Raw genomic sequence first — 22,898 nt, forward strand, 5'->3', positions numbered from 1 at the left:
AGGGAGATTATCAGTGTCTTCCATTTCCTAATAATTGCTCCCACAGTTGATTTCTTCAAACCAAGCTGCTTACCTATTGCAGATTCAGTCTTCCCAACCTGGTGCAGGTCTACAATTTTGTTTCTGGTATCCTTTGACAGCTATTTGGTATTGGCCATAGTGGAGTTTGGAGTGTGACTGTTTGAGGTTGTGGACAGGTGTCTTTTATACTGATAACAAGTTCAAACAGGTGCCATTAATACAGGTAACGAGTGGAGCACAGAGGAGCCTCTTAAAGAAGAAGTTACAGATCTGTGAGAGCCAGAAATCTTGCTTGTTTGTAGGTGACCAAATACTTATTTTCCACCATCATTTGCAAATAAATTCATATAACATCCTACATTGTGATTTTCTTGATTTTTTTCTTCTCATTTTGTCTGTCATAGTTGAAGTGTACCTATGATGAAAATTACAGGCCTCTCTCATCTTTCTAAGTGGGAGAACTTGCACAATTGGTGGCTGACTAAATACTTTTTTGCCCTACTGTAGGTTGGAATCTCATTGATCAACGTACAGCATCTACCAAATAAGATATTTCCCAATGATCCATGTTGATGTGACGTGGTGTGCCCAATGAGAAGGCATTACCCATTGTGACTCCCCTGTGGCTGTATTTTCTATTTAATCAACATTATGAAGAAGTTTATCCATCCAATTCTGGTTTTCATAGACCAACAGGCATAACAAAACAACTTTAGAGTATGTGTTGTTCACTCCAGTTTTATCGTGACCAAAAATAGCCCCAGAGGTCTAAAGCGAAACTTAATTTGACCTGGCAGCCTCCATATTTAAATGGTATAACTTATACCACTGGACCAAAATAGACTAATGACATCCAGCATGCATAGTTTCTGTCTAGGAATGCAAGGATACATCTACTTTACATATAGCCTATACTCACTTAACCTCAGAGATCTCCACCATATCAATATGCAGAACATTTGCAAAATCTATCAAAAACAAGAGGTCATGAATGATTACATGACAAGTAGGCACACATTTACTTAAACAAAATAAAGTATGATGGACATGTATAAGGAAATCTACCAAACGTTTTGTATGAGCCAAATAATTTGAATGTCATTTTTTGGTGTTTCAAATTCATAATGAATTCATGTTGTACAGTATGTGTGCTCCCCCTCTACAGGGAATACAGTTAGAAGGCCTATAGGCACCAAGGCCTACTGGGAGTGGCAGAATGGCAGCACACACTAGTTTTAACCTTCCCTGAAATGCTGGCCATTGTTTTTGTTTTTTAGTTACACCTTAAATCAGAACGTCTCTTTATTTATTGACATTTTTGTAAATGTATGACTTTTCCATTTAAATTCAACTCTGGACATATGTCAAGACGATAATTTCATCATTATGGCTAAAGGATTAGGATGGAAATTGTATTGGGACAATTATATTGGACAGTTTAGTCACTACAACTGCAGCAGTTTAAAGTGAGATGCACCGTCACTGCAGCCAGTTCAGATGCATAATAACTCAAGTTAAATGGAGTAAGTGACCAGTTTAAGGTTTCCGTGTTTAAATAAACCTTTTTGCATTTTCAAGAATGTTGGATATCTGGGACATCCTTTCTTCCAGCCTTAGTCTCTAGGTGATCTTGTACAGTACAGGGGTCTATTCACTGGAAACCAAATGGAAGCAAACAGGCCAAAATGAGGAGGGACAAACCTGAACTTCTCCAATAAGAAATGCACATTTTGTTGCAACTTGTTTTTTGTGGCAAAAGGTTTTACGATGGTGTGCACTAATGAATAAACCCCAGTACTACATCTACATTTAGAATAAAGAACTCTCTGCAGTCCCGTATGTCTAAAGTTCAAGTCCCCAAAGGTTTAGCTGAGGTATGGGACCGGGAAGTATGACATAAGTATGAGGTAGCCCAATTGCAGCAGAGGGTGCTTCATCGCAAGAGGAGAGTTTTCTACACAGTGTGAAAGAAGAGCCACGCTGACAGTTTTAGGGTTAGTACCTATAGGCTAGTATAGATCACATTTTGCAAACTCAGCATTGAACAACTGACACGCATAATTCATCCTTTACCAACTGACAACTCCAGGCTAGTATTGGCATGTTTAATGAGTTTCACTGAGTAATGGAAACTGGTGGAACAGACATTTCTTGTGTAATCCTTCCAGGAGACATCTGTCAGTGTGTTCACAGTGAGTTCATGCTTACATAACATGGTTCCCGGGTTCCCCTCTCCACTATCATGATCATCTGGTTTCCTAGTACCCTGGGGGGTGGGTGGTGGTTACCATATAGGACTTGGTGCAGGTTTCAACATATTTCAAGCATGTGGCCTGCCCCATGCTTTTACACAGAGTGCAAATTATACCGTGACATTCATGGGCCTCCATTTCTGCCATTGGACCTCCTCTGTGTGCATGTGAAAAGAATGTATGGGCCTAATGCATGGGCCTAATAGTAGATGTCGTTTAACAGTCAAATGTTTTATTACCTTTTAATTTGTCGTGAACACAACCAGTCATGATGTTCTTATTGTCAATCAAATAACTTCAAAAAGAAGGCTACCTACACCTGTTCTTCCACTCCAAAATAATTCCAGCATCCAGAAAGTGTACTGTGCAGTAGCACCATTTAATGGAAAGAGACATCTGTTACAAACCACCAAAAAGTTTAATGACATTCGGCAATTGTCATTGGGTCTACACTCTTGCAGCCTGAATTAAATGATGCATCTTGCCGACAAAAGGACCTTTTCTGTAGAAAGAAATGTTTGGACACCTGAAAAGGGTTTGTAATACGGGACCAGAGACAGAAGAGGAAGTGAGATATCCCACTCAGTTCATTGACTTTCATTGAACTAGAAATAAACTAAGTAGACCAGACCCAGCCCGTAATGCATTGGTGTCTATGGAAGATACACCCAGTAAAACAGACCAGAACATTTTAAATGTTAAAAGGCCTGAGTGAACCATATTTGAGAGGACTATCCAGGCATGACAAATACAGCCATGGAGAAAATGTTTTTAAACAGTGCACATAGGTAGGGGTGTTTCATTTGGAATAAGCTTTTATTTTAAATAATTCTCACTAGCAGTACAAATAGCATATATATATATATATATCTTAATTGCAGACTGGTTAAGTTAGTCTCCAAATAATTCTCCCCCCAAAGTTAGATGTTGCATTTAGGGGGACTCATGTCTCATTCAGGCGGTCTGAGACCCCCCTGGGCCCTCCATAAATCACATTAAGACAGACCCTTTTCCTTGCATGAAGGAATCTTAAGATTAGACCGAATGACTGAGCTTCAGCATAACCCTAAGGAGATATCCATTGCCAGACATAGTGAAAGCCTGTCTCAGGTCAGTTATCTAAAACCCAGGGGAAGACTCCTACTACCCCAGAACAGTTGGTCATGTCAGTCTCTTTTGACAAGAGTTCAGCCAAGTAGGTTTCAATTCTGTTATTTTTAGTTTGTTGACTCTGGTGTGGAGTCTTGTTTTTGACAGGAGGGGGTTGAATATTTTGATCCTGTGCCACTATGCCTAACAGGGTTCTATTGAAATCATGTTGGCATCTACCAATGGCAGCAATATAGCTTACATTTTAGTCATTTAGCAGGCACTCTTTTCCAAAGTGACTTTTGGGAGAAATAAAGGGCATCTCGGCAGATTTTCCAACTTCTCGGTTACTGGTCCAACGCTCTTAACCATTAAGCTACCTACCGCCCCTCAGGTGAGGTACACAGTTGAAGTTCACATACTCTTAGGTTGGAGTCATTAAAACTTGTTTTTCAACCACTCCACAAATGTCTTGTTGAAAAACTATAGGTTTTTGGCAAGTCAGTTAGGACATCTACTTTGTGCATGATACAAGTAATTTTTCCAACAATTGTTTACAGACAGATTATTTCACTTATAACTCACTATCACAATTCCAGTGGGTCAGAAGTTTACATACACTAAGATGACTGTGCCTTTAATGAGCTTGGAAAATTCCAGAAAATTTTGTCATGGCTTTAGAAACTTCTGATTGACTCAAATGATGTCAATTAGCCTATTGGAGGTGTACCTGTGGATGTAGTTCAAGGCCTACCTTCAAACTCAGTGCCTCTTTGCTTGACATCATGGGAAAAATCAAAAGAAATCAGTCAAGACCTCAGAAAAACAATTGTAGACCTCCACAAGTCTGGTTCATCTTTGGGAGAAATTTCCAAACGCCTGAAGGTACCATTCATCTGTACAAACAATAGTACGCAAGTATAAACACCATGGGACCACGCAGCCTTCATACCGATCTGTCCCCTAGAGATGAACGAACTTTGGTGCAAAAAGTGAAAATCAATCCCAGAGCAATAGCAAAGGACCTTGTGAAGATGCTGGAGGAAATAGGTACAAAAGTATCTATATCCACAGTAAAACAAGTCCTAAAATCGACATAACCTGAAAGGCTGCTCAGCAAGGAAGAAGCCACTGCTCCAAAACCACCATAAAAAAGCCAGACTACGGTTTGCAACTGCACATGGGGACAAATATCATACTTTTTGGAGAAATCCTCTGGTCTGATGAAACAAAAATAAAGCTGTTTGGCCATAATGGCCATCATGTTTGGCAGAAAAAGGGGGAGGATTGCAAGCCAAAGAAAACCATCCCAACCGTGAAGCACGGGGATGGCAGCATCATGTTGTGGGGGTGCTTTTCTGTAGGAGGGACTGGTGCACTTCACAAAATAAATGGCATCATGAAACCTGAAAAATTATGTGGATATATTGAAGCAACATCAAGATATCAAATAGGAAATTGAAGCTTGGTCGCAAATGGGTCTTCCAAATGGACAATGACGCAAAGCATACTTCCAAAGTTGTGGCAAAATGGAGGACAACAAAGTCAAGGTATTGGAGTGGCCATCACAAAGCCCTGACCTCAATCCTATAGAAAAGTTGTGGGCAGAAATGAAAAAGTGTGCGAGCAAGGAGGCCTGCAAACCTGACTCAGTTACACCAGCTCTGTCAGGAGGAAGGGACCAAAATTCACCCAACTTACTGTGGGAAGCTTGTGGAAGGATACCCGAAACAATTGACCCAATTTAAACAATTTAAAGTCAATGCTACCAAATACTATTTGAGTGTATGTAAACTTCTGACCCACTGGGAATGTGATGAATAAAATAAAAGTTGAAATAAATAATCCACTGTTATTCTGAGACAGGGAATGTTTATAGGATTTAATGTCAGGAATGGTGAAAAATGTAATTTTAAATGTATTTGGCTAAGGTGTATGTAAACTTCTAACTTCAACTGTACATTTGAACATAACTTAATGCTTAGACTCCAGGCAAGTGCAGTACATTTTATGTAGGTTAGAGGCCAGCAGGCTCAAGAGATAAGTTGATCCAATGTATGCAGTGGGATATGGTTGGACTTCACGTCGGCCACAGGGGCAGTGATACATCTGTCTAGAAGGATCATCCAATCCCTTTCTGACAAGTCACAGGCTTATGTTCCAAGGGGAAATCCCTAACTTGTGCCATCAGGTGGTGAGATCCCATGGACTTTGTACTAAGCGTTATCATGCAAAAAGGTATAGCTGAGTAAACCAGTGGTTCCCAAACTGTAGAGCATGGTGGTCAGTCTAGCTTTAAACTTACTCTTGAAAGTTATAATAGAATGCACAAGGTGCAATTACAAAATTGAGAGCCATTTATAAATAGCCCAGGTCAGTTAAAGGTTTTTAGAAAAAACATTTTTTTTATCTGCCGATAGTGATAGAAATGTGAACTCAAATATCACATGAATACACATTAGACATGGCAAAATGTATAGAAATGCAAGAAAACGTGCTTGTAAAAAAACACAATATTATTTGCACCCAAGACAAAATGTGTAGAATTGCAGTAAATAAGCTTCAAATGTGCTAAATGTTCTCCACCAACAAGAGTGGTATGAACAGTGTCTCCAGAACGGTGTTTGTGCCCATAGAAATAAAAATGGGGCGTGTGCACAAAGGGGGCACAGGATGTTCCCCAATACTGGAAGGAGTGAAAAGGCTTGGGAACCCCTGGCGTAAACCACCATGTACACATCAGGGAGAAGAAAATTAAATGACTCACACATTGTGCTGGTGGCAATTGAGCATTGCAACAAGTAAAGTATGCTTGTTTTTTAATTGACGTTGCACAACGGTAATAAATATAAAACAGAGAAAGACAAATTAAAAGCAGTGAGGTCACTGCTTAAATGCTTGTTAGTTAAGGCCTCAGGTGACATCTTAGCAGCAGCTCATAGTGTGTATTATTTTCAATTATTGTCTATGGCAGATTACAATGGTAATCACAAATCAAGTCTGTCGATGCTTGTGTGTTCTGGTAACCCTGACTCGTCAGGAGAAATATCCTTGTATTTCTCTATTTAAACTTTGGTTTAAAAGAGAGTTTAGTCTTACGAAATGCTCTAGTCTACAGCTCTTAAATTCACATAATGAAAAACAGTTTCCAATATACCACCATTCTCTCACCCTCAAGTACATACATGACCAAAAGCATGTGGACACCTGCTCGTCGAACATTTCATTCCAAAATCATGGGCATTAATATGGTGTTGGTCCCCCCTTTGCTGCTATAACAGCCTCCACTCTTCTGGGAAGGCTTTCCACTAGATGTTGGAACATTGCTGAAGGGACTTGCTTCCATTCAGCCACAAGAGCATTAGTGAGATTGGGCACTGATGTTGGGCGATTAGGCCTGGCTTGCAGTCGGCGTTCCAATTCTTCCCAAAGGTGTTCAATGGGGTTGAGGTCAAGGCTCTGTGCAAGCAAGTTCTTCCACACAGATCGAGAAACCATTTCTGAACGGACCTCGCTTTGTGCATGGGGGCATTGTCACGTTGAAACAAAGTTGGATGCACAGAATTGTCTAGAACGTCATTGTATACTGTAGTGTTAAGATTTCCCCTTCACTGGAACTAAGGGGCCTAACCAAACCATGAAAAACAGCCCCAGACAATTATTCCTCCACCAAACTTTACAGTTGGCACTATAGATTGGGGCACATAGCGTTCTCCTGGTATCCGCCAAACCCAGATTCACCCGTTGGACTGCCAGATGGTGAAGTGTGATTTATCACTCCAGAGAACGTGTTTCCACTGCTCCAGTCCAATGGCGACGAGCTTTACACAACTCCAGCCAACACTTCACATTGCGCAGGGTGATCTTAGGCATGTGTGCGACTGCTCAGCAATGGAAACCCATTTCATGAAGCAAGAAGTAGTTTGGAAAATGGTAGTGAGTGTTGCAACCGAGGATAGATGATTTCTACACGCTATGTGCTTCAGCCCTCGGCAGTCGCGTTGTGTGAGCTTATGTGGCCTACCACTTCGCGACTGAGACATTGTTGCTCCGAGACGATTCCATTTCACAAAACAGCACTTACAGTTGACCGGGGCTGCTCTAGCAGGGTAGAAATTAGACAAAATGACTTGTTGGAAAGGTGGCATCCTATCACAATGCCACTTTGAAAGTCGCAGAGCTTATCGGTAAGGCCACTGTACTGCCAATGTTTGTCTAAGGAGAATGCTCGGCTATTTGCTCCATTTTATACACCTGTCAGCAAGGGGTGTGGCTGAACTAGCCGAATCAACTACTTTGAAGGTGTCCACATACGTTTAGATAGATACACCAAACACAATTAAAATGGTTTAAAAATTACTAAACATTTCCCTGTGTTACAATGCAGGCAGAAAGTATTCAGACCCCTTGATTTTTCCACATTGTTACAGCCTCATTCTAATTGATTAAATTGTTTTTTTCCCCATCAATCTACACACAATACCCCATAATGACAAAACATTTTATTTTTCTCAAAATTTAAAATGTATATAAGTTCAGACCCTTAATTCAGTATATTGTTGAAGTACCTTCGGCAGCTATTACAGCCGCGAGTCTTCTTGGGGATGACGCTACAAGCTTGACACACCTGTATTTGGGGAGCTTCTCCCATTCTTCTCTGCAGATCCTCTCAAGCTCTGTCAGGTTGGATGGGGTGCGCCGCTGCACAGCTATTTTCAGGTCTCGCCAGAGATGTTCGATCGGGTTCAAGTCCGGGCTCCGGCTGGGCCACTCAAGGACATTCAAAGACTTGTCCTGAAGCCACTTCTGCATTGTCTTGGCTGTGTGCTTAAGGTCATTGTCCTGTTGTGAAGGTTCACCTTCATCCCAGTCTGAGGTCTTGAGCACTCTGGACCAGGTTTTCATCAAGGATCTCGCTGTACTTTGCTCCGTTCATCTTTCCCACGACCCTGACTAGTCTCCCAGTCCCTGCCACTGATAGCCTCATGCCGTGGGGATGGTTGTCACCACCATGCTTCACCGTAGGGATGGTGCCAGGTTTCCTCCAGACGTGACGCTTGGCATTCAGGCCTAACAGTTCAATCTTGGTTTTATCAGACAATATAATCTTGTTTCTCATGGTCTGAGAGTCCTTTAGGTGCCTTCTGGCAAACTCCAATTGGGCTGTCATGTGCCTTTTACTGAGGAGTGTCTTCCGTTTGGCCACTCTACCATAAAGGTCTTATTGGTGGAGTGCTGCAGAGATGTTTGTCCTTCTGGAAGGTTCTCCAATTTCCAGAGGAACTCTGACAGAGTGACCGTTGGGTTCTTGGTCACCTCCCTGACCAAAGCCTTCTTCCCCAATTGCTCAGTTTGGCCAGATGCCCAGCCCTAGGAAGAGTCTTGGTGGTTCCAAACAAGAATGATGGAGGCCACTTGGGAACCTTCAATACTGCAGACATTTCTTTTGGTACCATTCACCAGATCTGTGCATCGACAATCCTGTCTCAGAGCTCTACGGACAATTCCTTCGACCTCATGGCTTGGTGTTTGCTCTGACATGCAGTCAACTGTGGCACCTTATTTAGATGGGTGTGCCTTTCCAAATCAAGTTGTAGAAACATCTCAGGGATGATAAATGGAAACAGGATGCACCAGAGGTCAATTTCAAGTCTCATCACAAAGGGTCTTATGTAAATAAGGTATTTCAGTTATTTTGTTTATAAATGTGCAAATATTTTTTAAATCACGTTTTCGCTTTGTCATTATGGGGTATTGTGTGTAGATTGAGTAAATAAAAAAAGGATCATCCATTTTAGAACAAGCCAGTAACGTAACAAAATGTTGAAAAAGTGAAAGGGCCTGAATGCTTTCCAAATGCACTGTATTTGTCATCGTATTCATTCACTGAAGTATCTCTTGATTAAGATCCAGCCACCAGATAATATACATATATTTTTTTTAAGTATATATTTTTAAAGTATATACTGTATGGTATAATACTGTAGTTAAGTACTTTGGTGTTTGTTGAGTGAAAAGTTATCGAAAGCAGCACCAAAGAAAAAAAAGTCGCTCAGTTGGTGGCTATCGCCATGGTTACTTTCCAGGTTGTTCCTTGTCGGATTGCTCATCGTTGGGTTGCTCTGCAGGTTGCTCCGCGGGTTGCTCCTCCGGGGGGTTGTCAAGCAGCTCAAACATATCATCGATGACCTGCCACAAGCAGTTGTCCAAAGGGAAGTCGTTGTCCACCAGGTTGACAAGGAAGTAGTTGTCGTGGATATACTTGATGATCATACGTGATGGGGACTCGTCTTCGTACAGCTTGGCCCACTGCTCGATCCACAGGGCAAAGGCCTCGTCCTATTAAAAGAAGGCGAGAACAATTAACTCAACACATTCCAGAAAGGTGTTCAGGTGTGTCGCTAAAGATGAATCTTTACAGCTCTGGTAACTGATACAGCTTGCTGATGAAGTTACACATACAATTCTGGTTTTGAAAAGGCTTCACGGGAGGTTGTGTCAAACGCTCAAGCTCAAAAAGATGTGGAGGGTTCAAAACTGTACTTCAAATACCATACTCCACTAAAATCTCTTTAAAATGTTAGAGAACTAAATGACAACCATTCCACAAACTCATCTGAGTCATGGGCACAGTCCACAACCAGAAACAACCGAGCACACTCCATCTTGCTGATAGGCGTTTTCACTGAACTGCTTACACCTATCCATTTGCTTTATATTCACACAAGTGCATAGAGGGTAATGTTCCTGGAAGGGGCCCAGTAGGTTAATGAGATGACCTTTAAACTTACCTTCCAGTACAAGAAGCTGACTGGATCCACCACGGTGGGCTGGACAATCTCCCTGCCGGGGAAGATGCCCCATGTCACAGCGTTGGGTTGCATGTCATGGGCGTTCGTAGTATTCTGACCCTGTAGATGGATACAAAAATCAGCCAGTAGATCATTCTAGCAAACTGTTCCAATTCACAAAAATGTGTAGATGTAATGCCTGTAGTTGAGAACTTACGTGAACGTTGACGATGTGGTAGTTGACGCGAGGCTCGTACTTCTTTAGCACTTTGAGGAGAGCGGTGACATTTTCGCTTGAGGTGAAAAATTCCAGATAAGCCTGTTGGATTTGTAAATGTGGCACAGCATAAGGTTCATGTCATCTCATGATTGCTATGCATGTGATACAAGAACTGTTAAGTTTGAAAAACCTCCACTGCTGATCAACAATACCACAAGACTTATTTATTCATGCACTTTCATTTCTAGGAAAGATTGTGAATCAACCTACTCTCAATAATAACATAAGAAAGAAACTGTGACCGCCTTAATTTTGCTAAACCAGAAGTAATCCTTGATAATTCTAAAGGATTTATGGGTATTTCTAAATAGTGTTCCAAGTGTACATCCCCCTGCCCACTCCTTTTACTAGGCCTACCTTATTCTTTTTGGGAAAACGTTACTTTAAGCATGCAGGTACAGTAATATAAGCATGTATGAGCCGTTATATAATAAGACATAATTGGTCATCCACCAAAAACCACAGACGCCGAACTTTACCTTCTGGAAGACATAGCCACCAGGGGGGCCCCAGCCCACGATGGGGTCTGAGGAGGGCTTGCCGTTGATGCTGGGCTGGGAGTTGATGGTGAGGACTCCCCTGCGGTTTACCTTGTCCAGCTCGTCCTTCAGCAAGTTGGTCTCCGGGGCCAGCGGGTCGTCATTCCACGGCAGACACATCACCTAGAAGACGAGAGGTCAGGAGACATCAGCCGAGCAAAGTGCAAGTCAAGGGTTTAGGTTCTTGTTTTAAGTGGTTGTCATAATGCACATGGTTGTATTTATGAGGCGCCTAATGAAAGAAAGTTAAGGTTTCAGTTTCGGTCTGTTTTCACGCCAAAGTGTAGAGGTCCGGGTGTCACCTTGTGTCCGGCAACATTGGGCTGGGCCGTGATATAGCTGGTGAAGACCTCGTAGACGCTCTGCTCGCTGGTCAGCTCCTCGCCCCACATCTTCAGCAGGGCGTCCTTGGATGACTTACTCTTAAGGTAGAACAGGTAGTAATCGTTGAGTTCACCAAAGGCCGGAGATGACGAGTTTCCCCTGAAATAACAACACAGAGCCAAGTTGACAAGACCTGGGGACATTGCCTGTTCACTGATTATACAGTACTTGTTCACGTTATACATCCCTGATTCACATCACAGTATAGCTTGGCTCAGTCCAGTAGTGTGAAAAGGCCTTGAATGAACAACATCATTTACACCCACAAACTAGCCAAGATGAGAAATTGTGGCCAAACTTTCTGAAGTTTTTCTCCAGTGTTGCTCACCATCGTCCATTGGGGAAGTCATCCCAGTCCTGTGTTCTGTAGATATAGCTCTTGGGTCTGGAGGCCCAGAAAATGGGCCGCACGTCCTCCACTTTGCGTTTGGGGTGAGCGCTCACCGCCCAGGGGAGTGTCCGCCTAGCAATCCAAGTAGACCCCAAACCCTCCATCAGTACTAGGAACAGGCAAGACAGCGCGTATTCCATTCTAACACCTAGCCAGTTCGAAATTACTTCACATGGTGAAATCTTTGTTAAATGTTCCAGGTCTAATGAAAGTGCTGTAATACACACGATTACAAAATGGTACCCACACTACGTGTTAAAACATGACAGCTCAGAAGTCGAACATGCCATTAGTTTTAGGTTTCCCCCCTAAATACTGGGTAAGCTAAATCAAGCGCAACCTAAAGTGTTTGAAAGATAACCAATCTAGCGCAATTGACAGACCTGGGGTCCTCGATCCACAGGCCCAGCTGCCGCAGTACCTCCATGGTGGCTACCTCGCGGTTCAGCGTGTAGAAGTGGAGGCCCGGCACCTCACCGCTCTCCAGCAGCACGCGGCACATACCCACAGCCTGCTCAATGCCGTAGTTGCGGATGGCCGCATCGTTGTCCTTGATGGGCTCGATGACCTGCATGATCTCCTCGGGCACCTCCAGCTTGGACAGTTTGACCAGCTGCCTCAGAGACTGGTAGCCCTGGAAAACCACAAATCCTACTGGTTCAGGTACTGACAGAAAAACAAAATGTAAAGAACAAACGTCTCCATACAACTGATGTACTCACAAAAATTCCAAGGGACAATGGTCCAATTATGAGAAAAAAATGTGTTTTGAATGGGATTGAGCGTACTTGGTCATTTGTTACATCTTTGCTATCACATTAGAAAGAATGTTCTGTTCAAAAAGACTACCCCTCCCTTTAAACCTTTGACAAATGTAGCCTTTGATCACTCCACACACAAACATGACATGTTTTTGTCATTTAGTAGACGCTCCCCCCCCCAGTTTAGGCCCATATCCAACAGTACCTGAATAGGGAAGATGCCTGGTAGGATGGGGCAGGTGATTCCTATGGCCCTGCAGTCTCTGACAAACTTGAGGAAGGTGTCAGCCCGGAAAAAGAGCTGGGTGATGATGAAGTCGGCGCCAGCGTCCACTTTCTCCTTCAGATGTCTCAGGTCCTCGTCATAGCTCTCCGCCTCCGGGTGGCCAGTGGGGTAGCCTGCCACAATGAAAAGGTTTTAATGCTCAGTGTGTAGAGGTCACATTTGTGACCAGTTTCAAGAAGCTAGGCATACATGTCACACATCACTACCTCACAGGAGATGCATTTGACAAAAAACATGTTTTTTGGGGCAGAATTGCCTTCTAGAACGTGTGAACTTTCATGTGCCTTATTAACAAACTTGTATGCCATCTATAAATAAGATGTTTTTATTACGAGCCTATTTGGTTTAGCCACGGAAAGATACAGGAACTTACCCACTAGCCATGATTGGCTGAGATAGTAGATGGGCTGGACATGCCCGAGAGATGAGTTTGGATTGTCTGCCATGTAGCATGCTTCGGTCTATAACAGGAGTTGCTCAGTATGTGTGGATAATCCTTTCTACCGTGGCATTTGTTTTGGAAAGATGTCATGAAGAACTGAAAGTGTTGCATTGCGGCCCTGAAGTTCATAGCACTATCGAGGAGCAGGAAAAAGTTGTGATGGACTACTTTCTGGAGGACATGCCATTATGTCTCTCTAGGACTAATCAAAAAAATGTATCAGACTATGAAAAAAAACAAGATTTAGGGGGGGATCATTGAAGTCTTCCCCCATCACAGTCATCAGAAGAAACGTCAATTAACAGCATTGTCACAGAAGACGTTGACAGTTTTTGAAATCAGTGGAATGCACGGTGGAAACAGAGGGAGATGATTCCCGAATGCGGAGAGAGTCGAAAAGATAACAGGGGGCTGTTATACAACACACCGGTCTCTGGATGACATAGTCAAACTAAAAGGCAGGACAACCATGGCATCGATGACAGAGGGAGACGCGTTCAGCCATGTATACCGGTAGCTACAATTTCCAGATATTAGTTACTCATTGTCAGAAAGCCATTTTTCATTGCAAGTTAAAGCCTACTGTTCGGAGGGTGTGAACGATGCTGAATCAGCGTAGACAAAGAGCTCTCCAGTATGTGTACCAAAACATTCAGAGGGACAGTTTCAAGTTCATCAACTTTCAAAGCAGAATCACTTTCCCTTTGTTCCTCAACTGCAGTGTATGATATACAATTGTCTAACTCCCAGTCTCTACTTTTATACCATGTAAAAAAAAATATTTAAAAAATTAAGTTGCTCTATAGGACCGAATCCAGGTGGTGGGTCACATTATACCAACTTGTAGCGCTAAAATGGTTTTTGGGGTGATAAAATGCTCACATCGTATCAGTAGGTACAACAGCCTACTTTAAAGTCTTTCACAAATTACCTGACATAGGATATAATTACAATATGATGACGCTTTGTAAAAAAGAAATACATTTAGCTTCAAACGTACCGGCAACGCAGATGTCAAAATAGTCGTCAAACTCGCAGCGTATGTGTTTGACTAGGTCTGTGGCGTAGTTGAAGCCCGCTTCTTCCTCTTCCCAGTCAGCCCCCATAGGATCTATAAAGAGATCAGGAAAACATGGTGTTTACTGGGAATGTGTTACAATGAGTCCTAGCTAGTTAGCCAAGACTCTTGAATAAGACACGTCATCTCAATGAGAAAGACCTGGATAAATAAACCAATAGACCTGGAGCATAAATGCAAACCAAAAATATTGAAGAGTGAATGATGCAAAAGGCTCCAATGCGAGTGACAGGACGAGAGCTTGAGCAGCAATGTGAAGATCTTGCAGAGTGAGAGTGATGCAACAGGCTGCAATCATGCATTCAAACAGAAACTTCTCTCCAAAATATCAGGGTGACCCTCAAAACACACAAACATTCCTACAAATGGACCAACCATGCTGTGTAGGAGTTGTCCCTAGGATCAGCTCACCCTCCCCCAAATCCGAACAATAACAATTAAAAAGTGGAACTGACAGCGTTTTAGCAACATAAAATCTTATTAAAATCAGTTAATGTTAAGCTTTTTTTTGCTACTATTCTGAGAAGTGAGCACTGATATGGCAATTTTTCACAACGTTTGAAGTTGACAGTAAGGCATGTGTGAAAATTCTAGAGCGATATAGAGTGGGAAAGCGGCCGTTCGTTTCACAATTAATAAGGTACTTAAGTAAATAAAATGTCAGTCTTGTTCAGGAGCCAATCCGAGCTACAGTAGGCCTATATGCAAATGAGTATTTTGCACCTGCCATCATTCACTTTGAAGTGGACTGTTTGTCTAACGGCAGTAGCAACAGCGCGACTTTAGATCCTTAGAAAGTGTTCACAAAAAGCCACAAAATACACCTGAAAAGATTAAGAGACTGGTTGATTGAGAGGTTTCACTGCACACACATTCAAAAGTTTGGGGTCACTTAGAAATGTCCTTGTTTTAGAAAGAAAAGCACTTTTTTTGTCAATTAAAATAACTCAACATTTTTTTTTTTTAAATACAGTATAGTCATTGTTAATCCTGTAAATGACTATTGTAGTTGAAACATCAGATTTTTTTATTGAATATCTACATCGGCGTACAGAGGCCCATTATCAGCAACCATCACTCCTGTGTTCCAATGGCACGTTGTGTTAGCTAATCCAAGTTTATAATTTTAAAAGACTAATTGATCATTAGAAAACCCTTTTGCAATTATGTTAGCATAGCTGAAAACTGTTGTTCTGATTAAAGAACCCATAAATCTGCCCATCTTTAGACTAGTTGAGTATCAGCATTTGTGGGTTCGATTACAGGCTCAAGATGGCCAGAAACAAAGACCTTTCAGGAGTCTTAAGGCTTGGGGGTAAAAGCTGTTGAGAAGGCTTTTGGTCCTAGACCTGGCGCTCCAGTACCGCTTGCCATGCAGTAGTTGAGGGATGGGTTGTTATCCCGGCACCACCAGGCCAGGTCTCTGATCTCCTCCCTATAGGCGGTGAGCAGGCCTACCACTGTTGTGTCGTCTGCAAAAACGTAATGATGGTGTTGGAGTCGTATCTGGACACGCAGTCGTGGGTGAACAGGGAGTACAGGAGGGGACAGAGCACGCACCCCTAAGGGGTACCAGTGTTGAGGATCAGCGGGGGCGGGGGGGGCACGTCAGGAAGTCCAGGATCCAGTTGCAGAGGGAGGTGTTTAGTCCCAGGATCCTTAGCTTAGTGATAAGCTTTGAGGGTACATTTACATTTAAGTCATTTAGCAGACGCTCTTATCCAGAGCGACTTACAAGTTGGTGCATTCACCTTATGACATCCAGTGGAACAGCCACTTTACAATAGTGCATCTAAATCTTTTAACGAGGGGGGTGAGAAGGATTACTTTATCCTATCCTAGGTATTCCTTAAAGAGGTGGGGTTTCAGGTGTCTCCGGAAGGTGGTGATTGACTCCGCTGTCCTGGCGTCGTGAGGGAGTGTGTTCCACCATTGGGGAGCCAGACACGAACAGTTTTGACTGGGCTGCGGGAACTGACTTCCTCAGTGGTAGGGAGGTACAGGCCAGAGGTGGATGAACTCAGTGCCCTTGTTTGGGTGTAGGGCCTGATCAGAGCCTGGAGGTACTGAGGTGTCGTTCCCCTCACAGCTCCGTAGGCAAGCACCATGGTCTTGTAGCGGATGCGAGCTTCAACTGGAAGCCAGTGGAGAGAGCGGAGGAGCGGGGTGACGTGAGAGAACTTGGGAAGGTTGAACACCAGACGGGCTGCGGCGTTCTGGATGAGTTGTAGGGGTTTAATGGCACAGGCAGGGAGCCCAGCCAACAGCAGTTGCAGTAATCCAGACGGGAGATGACAAGTGCCAGGACCTGCGCCGCTTCCTGTGTGAGGTGTTTAGTCCCAGGATGTTGTAGAGCATGAACCTTAGGAACGGGCCACCGCCTTGATGTTAGTTGAGAACGACAGGGTGTTGTCCAGGATCACGCCAAGGTTCTTAGCGCTCTGGGAGGAGGACACAATGGAGTTGTCAACCGTGATGGCGAGATCATGGAACGGGCAGTCCTTCCCCGGGAGGAAGAGCAGCTCCGTCTTGGGTAATATGGTGTTGAACGCTGAACTGTAGTCAATGAATAGCATTCTCACGTAGGTGTTCCTTTTGTCCAGGTGGGAAAGGGCAGTGTGGAGTGCAATAGAGATTGCATCATCTGTGGATCTGTTTAGGCGGTATGCAAATTGGAGTGGGTCTAGGGTTTCTGAGATAATGGTGTTGATGTGAACCATTACTAGCCTTTCAAAGCACTTCATGGCTACGGACGTGAGTGCTACGGGTCTGTAGTCATTTAGGCATGTTGCCTTCGTGTTCTTGGGCACAGGGACTAACTATGGTTGTCTGTTTGAAACATGTTGGTATTACAGACATGTTGAAAATGTCAGTGAAGACACCTGCCAGTTGGTCAGCACATGCCCAGAGCACACGTCCTGGTAATCAGTCTGTCCCCGCGGCCTTGTGAATGTTGACCTGTTGAAAAGGTCTTACTCACATTGGCTACGGAGAGCGTGATCACACAGTCGTCCGGGACACCTGATGCTCTCATGCATGCCTCAGTGTTGCTTGCCTCAAAGCGAGCATAGAAGTGATTTAGCTTGTCTGATAGGCTCGTGTCACTGGGCAGCACGCGGCTGTTCCCTTTGCAGTCTGTAATGATTTGAAAGCCCTGCCACACAAGACGAGCGTCAGTGCCAGTGTAGCACGATTCAATCTTAGTCCTGTATTGGCGCTTTGCCTGTTTAATGGTCCGTCGGAGGGCATAGCGGGATTTTCTTATAAGCTTCCGGGTTAGAGTCCCACTCCTTGAAAGCGGTACCTCTACCCTGTAGCTCAGTGTGAATGTTGCCTGTAATCTATGGCTTCTGGTTGGAGTCACTGTGGGGGACGACATCCTCGATGCACTTATTGATAAAGCCAGTGACTGATGTGGTGTACTCCTTAATGCCATCGGAAGAATCCCGGAACATGTTCCAGTCTGTGATAGCAAAACAGTTCTGCAGTTCAGCATCTGCTTCATCTGACCACTTTAAAAAACACGTTTGTATTAAATAGACCAAGTCACTGGTGCTTCCTGCTTTAAAATTTTGCTTGTAAGCAGGAGGATATAATTGTGGTCAGATTTACCAAATGGAGGGCGAGGGAGAGCTTTGTATGTGGAGTACAGGTGATCTAGAATTTTTGGTTGCACATTTAACAATGTTGATAGAAATTAGGTAAAACTGATTTAAGTTTCACTGCATTAAAGTCCCCGACCACTAAGAGCGCCACCTCTGGGTGAGCGGTTTCCGGTTTGCTTATTTCCTTATACACCGGACTGAGTGCGGTCTTAGTGCCAGCGTCCGTCTGTTGTGGTAAATAAACAGCCACGAAAAGTATAGATGAAAACTCTTGGCAAATAGTGTGGTCTACAGTTTATCATAAGATACTCTACTTCAGGCGAGCAAAATCTATTGACTTCCTTAGATTTCGTGCACCAATGCTGCTCCATCTAGCCGGTGCAGCGTATATCCCGCTAGCTGAATATCACTATCATTCAGTCATGATTCTGTGAAACTTAAGACGTTACAGTTTTGATGTCCAGTTGGTAGGATATTCACACTTGTACCTCATCTAATTTATTGTCCAATGATTGTACGTTGGCAAGTAATATTGACGGTAACGGCAGCTTTCCCACTCGCCTTCTGCGGATCCTTACGAGGCACCCCACTGTGTCCTCTGTACCTGCTTCTCTTTCCTCTTACCAACGATGGGGATGTTGGCCTTGTCGGGTGTTAAGTACATCCTGTGCTTCCTGAATAAATATATATATATATTTATTTGTCTAATCCGAGGTGAGGGATGGCTGTCCTGATATCCATAAGCTATTTTTGCCGTAAGATATGGTGGCAGTAACATTTATGTCAAAAAAATAAAAAATAAAATAAAAAAAACCTAGGTAAAAAAATACACACGATAGCACAATTAGTTAGGCGCCCGTTATACTGCTTTCATTTCTTCCGGCGCTACTCTATAAAGACCCTTCTCCTCCGATTGTTCTGTTGGCTGGGCAGCTAGCTCTAGGAAGAGTCTTGGTGCTTACAAACTTCTTCCATTTAAGAATAATGGAAGCCACTGTGTCCTTGGGGACCTTCAATTATGCTGAAATGTTTGCTTCCTTCCCCAGATCTGTGACACCACACAATCCTGTCTGAGCTCGACGGATAATTCCTTCCACTTCATGGCTTGGTTTTTGCACTGAAATGCACTGTCAACTGTGGGACCTTATATAGACAGGTGTGTGTGCGCCTTTCCAAATCATGTCCAAGCAATTGAATTTACCAAAGTTGGACTCAAATCAAGATGTAGAAACATCAAGGATGATTATTGTAAACTGGATGCACCTGAGCTCAATTTAAAATCTAAGGAAAGGGTCTGAATACTTATTTACATAAAAGGTACCTTTTAGTTGTAATACAATTGCAAAACATTCGAAAAACCTGTTTTGCTTTGTCATTATGGGGTACTGTGTGTAGATTGAGGAGGAAAATATTTAATTAATTTTAGAATATTATAACTATATTTTACATTTTAGATGATTCTTCAAAGTAGCCACCCTTTCTCTTGACAGCTTTGCATTCTCTCAACCAGGTTCATCTGGAATGCTTTTCCAACAGTCTTGAAAGAGTTCCCACATATGCTGAGCACTTGTTGGCTGCTTTTCCTTCACTCTGCGGTCCAACTCATCCCAAACCATCTCAAATGGGTTGAGGCCAGGTGATGGTGGAGGCCAGGTCATCTGATGCAGCACTCCCATCATGCTCTTGGTCAAATAGCCCTTACACAGCCTGGAGGTGTGTTGGGTCATTGTCCTGTTGAAAAACAAATGATAGTACCACTAAGCCAAAGCAGATGGGATGGCGTATCACTGCAGAATGCTGTGGTAGCCATGCTGGTTAAGTGTGCCTTGAATTCTAAATAAATCACCTGCAAAGCACCCCCACCTCCATGCTTCACGGTGGGAACCACACATGCAGAGATCATCCGTTCACCTACTCTGCATCTCACAAAGACACGGAGGTTGGAACAAAAACAACCTAAAATTTGTTCTCATCAGATCAAAGGACAGATTTCCACCGGTCTAACATCCATTGCTAGTGTTTCTTGGCCAAAGAAAGTAAGTATCTTCTTATTGGTGTCCTTTAGTAGTGGCTTCTTTACAGCAATTTGACCACGAAGGCCTGATTCCCGCAGTCTCCTTTGAACAGTTGATGTTTAGAGGTGTCTGTTACTTTAACTATGTGAAGCATTTATTTGGGCTGCAATTTGAGGCTGGTAACTCTCATGAACTTATCCTCTGCAGCAGAGGTAACGGTCTTCCTTTCCTGTGGTGATCCTCATGAGAGAGCTTGATGGTTTTGCAACTGCACTTGAAGAAACTTTCAAAGTTCTTGAAATGTTCCGCATTGACTGACCTGCATGTCTTGTTTCTCTTTGCTTATTTGAGAGCCATATAAGGAAATCAGTCAATTGAAATACATTCATCAAGCCCTAATCTATGGATTTCACATGACTGGGCCTTAGAGGGCATGGGCCCACCACTAGGGAACCAGGACCTGCCAATAAGAATGAGGTTTCCCCAAAAAGGGCTTTATCACAGATTGAAATAGTCCTCCGAGTGGCTGGTCCCAGCTTCTTGATATGCCCCACCTGTGAGTTGAATGGACTATATTGGCAAAGGAGAAATGTACACAAACAGAGACGTAAACAAATCTGTGCACAAACTTTGACAGAAATAAAAACTATGCATATGGTACATTTCTGGTATCTTTTATATCAGCTCCTGAAACACTTTACATGTTGCATTTATATTTTTGCTCAGTATAGATAATTTAGCCTATTTGCCACATTATGACTGACTTGTTGCCATGCCTCTTGCTATTTTGATTGTATTGACATGCACAGCCTTTGATACATTTGTAGGTTTTTGTAAACCACAGCTGGCCTGGTAGACAAATTGATAGCAATATTTGTTGGACTACCAAGAATAGTATTGGTGAATTAGCTAATTAATCATGCATTAAAATGCATCCATCTATTCTGCCAAAAAAATGCCTTCCTCTACATCATGAAGTTGAGTAAACTAGAACCACATTTTTTATTTCTCAAGTCAGTTTTGTAGCATAAACAACGAATTTGATATATTTGACTGATATGAATGTCAGTTTCAGAGCTGCAAAGTAATGAAAACGCTGTCAGTTCCACTTTAAGAAAATAAAAAAGTGAAAACCGACCTTAGAACTGGGTCTGGGTACAATGTCACCCTAGTCCATGCAAAAAGGCCCTACCTCCTCTTAGAGCCATGATGTTCTTCAGGCCAAGGCGTTTGGCTTTGCTCAAGTACCCAGTGATCTTTTCTTTGGTCTGGTTGCAGCAGGTCAGGTGCAGGATGCTCTCCAGGCCACAGTAGTTGACCGCTGTGCTGGCTATCATCATGGAGGAGGTCTCCTTGTCCGAACCCGGGTCCCCTGCCGGATGCCAGGTAACGTCTATGAACAGGGGCCCCCCTGAGCCCATGCGATCAAATCTGAATTGGGATAAATGGGAGAGAAATTTGCATTGATTAGCAGGTGATACATTTCAACAGGTGATAGTTTTCAAACTCAAAACTAAGCCAAAGCCAAAGTTTCTGCTACATACCTAGAGATGAGATTGACAGCTCCACTTGCAGTGCGAGGGGGGAAGAACTCGAGGGAAAACCAGTGGTCGCCCGACTCCGTCCGGCGGCGCATCTTGTCCCGTAGCCTGTCCGTGCGGTCGGTGTCCAACACCGGCGTCGAGGAGCGAGAGCTTTCCTTGGAACTCTCGCAACCGCTGTTGCTCGCGCCACTTGAGTCGCTTTTGCTGCATGTTCGCCATGTGTCTTCGACTCTCTGCACTTGATTCACCATGATGCTACAGCCAAAAACAGTGTTTGAAGTTTGGGAGTCAAACTATCACGAGTTAGCTTACACTGAAGTTCTCTCACTCTCACACACAGTCGCTCGCACACGGGCGAAAACATGTGCAACTGAAAGACACGCCAGCCAGCATGTATTACAGTTAGCTAGCTAGCTAACGTTATCCACTTTACAGAATAAACAAAGCAGCTAACGTTACAAAGATGTTAGCTAGCTAGTTAACGTGAGCAATCATGCACAACATTTGGCAACAAATGCATAACTAACTTACCTGTTTCTCTCAATTCTTCCACAAATTCTTCTGCAGGCGTAACGTTAGCTAAATATTCTCACAGGCTCGCCTGCTTTGTGAGCTGCTACAGCGTGCGACTGGTCTTATATTCCTCGTCCTGATCCAGCGTCTGGGCAGAGGGGGAGATAGCCGATTAAACGAAACTCCATGATTTACAATGGAGTTGAGAAGTGCAGGAGTACTGGAGCTCCGGCATCACATTATGAGGTGTTTTATTTCAGTGCTCAAACAATAGCCCAATTAAACACGAGTCACGACTTTGTTATGTGCGCTAATCTTTGGGTGCTTAAATAAGTCGTTTTGAAACAAAAATACAAATTTATGTGAGGTCAGAGCTCCAATCTACTCACACTATTTATCGCACAACTGCATCGTAATCGTTGAAGGGGGAAAAAAGGGGGAAACAGACGATGACTATGAAAAAATACGCCTCGATCACACCGAAAGTGTTTGACGTTTTGGTACATTCATGTCGAATGTAATGCTGTGTTTGCCTTGCACCATTGTGTTGCAGTGCGTTATGTGTGGTAGATAGTTGGATTTATCGAACGCATGCATCACATTGTGTGCATAGACGGAATGACAGAAATAGTAGCTAGCAGATGTTGCATATCATTTTGCACTGCAGGTGTGATCGAGCCGTTAAGACTGCTCTGCACATGTTAATGGAAAAATATTTGAATTTACTAACCAAATATGGAGTTTGGCTGAGAAATTATCTGTTTGGCTGAGCAATTATCTTCATTTACTGCCGTCACGCCCGGTAAGTACTTCCAAAAAAGGTATAAATAATGAAGTACAAGCAACCGAAAACAATGTCTTGTCTGGAATTATGTAGTGTTTTTGACCAAGTGCGCACGCGCCAAAT

The 22,898-nt window shown here is 43.2% G+C and overlaps 1 protein-coding gene across 2 annotated transcripts; it reads right to left on the reverse strand.

The window, feature by feature from the left end:
* Positions 1-6,141: 6,141 nt before the first annotated feature.
* LOC118361064 (methylenetetrahydrofolate reductase-like) lies at positions 6,142-22,898 on the reverse strand. 2 transcript variants are annotated; one of them, XM_035740805.2, is made up of 13 exons: positions 22,722-22,898; positions 22,010-22,139; positions 21,479-21,733; positions 21,127-21,365; positions 14,237-14,347; positions 12,714-12,907; positions 12,131-12,381; positions 11,685-11,819; positions 11,275-11,455; positions 10,913-11,095; positions 10,371-10,472; positions 10,154-10,273; positions 6,142-9,701 (listed from the first exon to the last, which is right to left on the reverse strand). In XM_035740805.2, exons 3-13 carry the CDS (start codon positions 21,727-21,729, stop codon positions 9,438-9,440), a joined length of 2,031 nt encoding a protein of 676 aa, XP_035596698.1. In that variant the 5' UTR covers positions 21,730-21,733; positions 22,010-22,139; positions 22,722-22,898; the 3' UTR covers positions 6,142-9,437. The 2 variants fall into 2 exon arrangements, with proteins under 2 accessions (XP_035596698.1, XP_035596699.1); XM_035740806.2 differs by lacking the exon at positions 22,722-22,898 and adding an exon at positions 22,381-22,622.

Source organism: Oncorhynchus keta, chromosome 28 (assembly GCF_023373465.1).
Source record: "Oncorhynchus keta strain PuntledgeMale-10-30-2019 chromosome 28, Oket_V2, whole genome shotgun sequence".
Taxonomy (NCBI): Eukaryota; Metazoa; Chordata; class Actinopteri; order Salmoniformes; family Salmonidae; genus Oncorhynchus; species Oncorhynchus keta.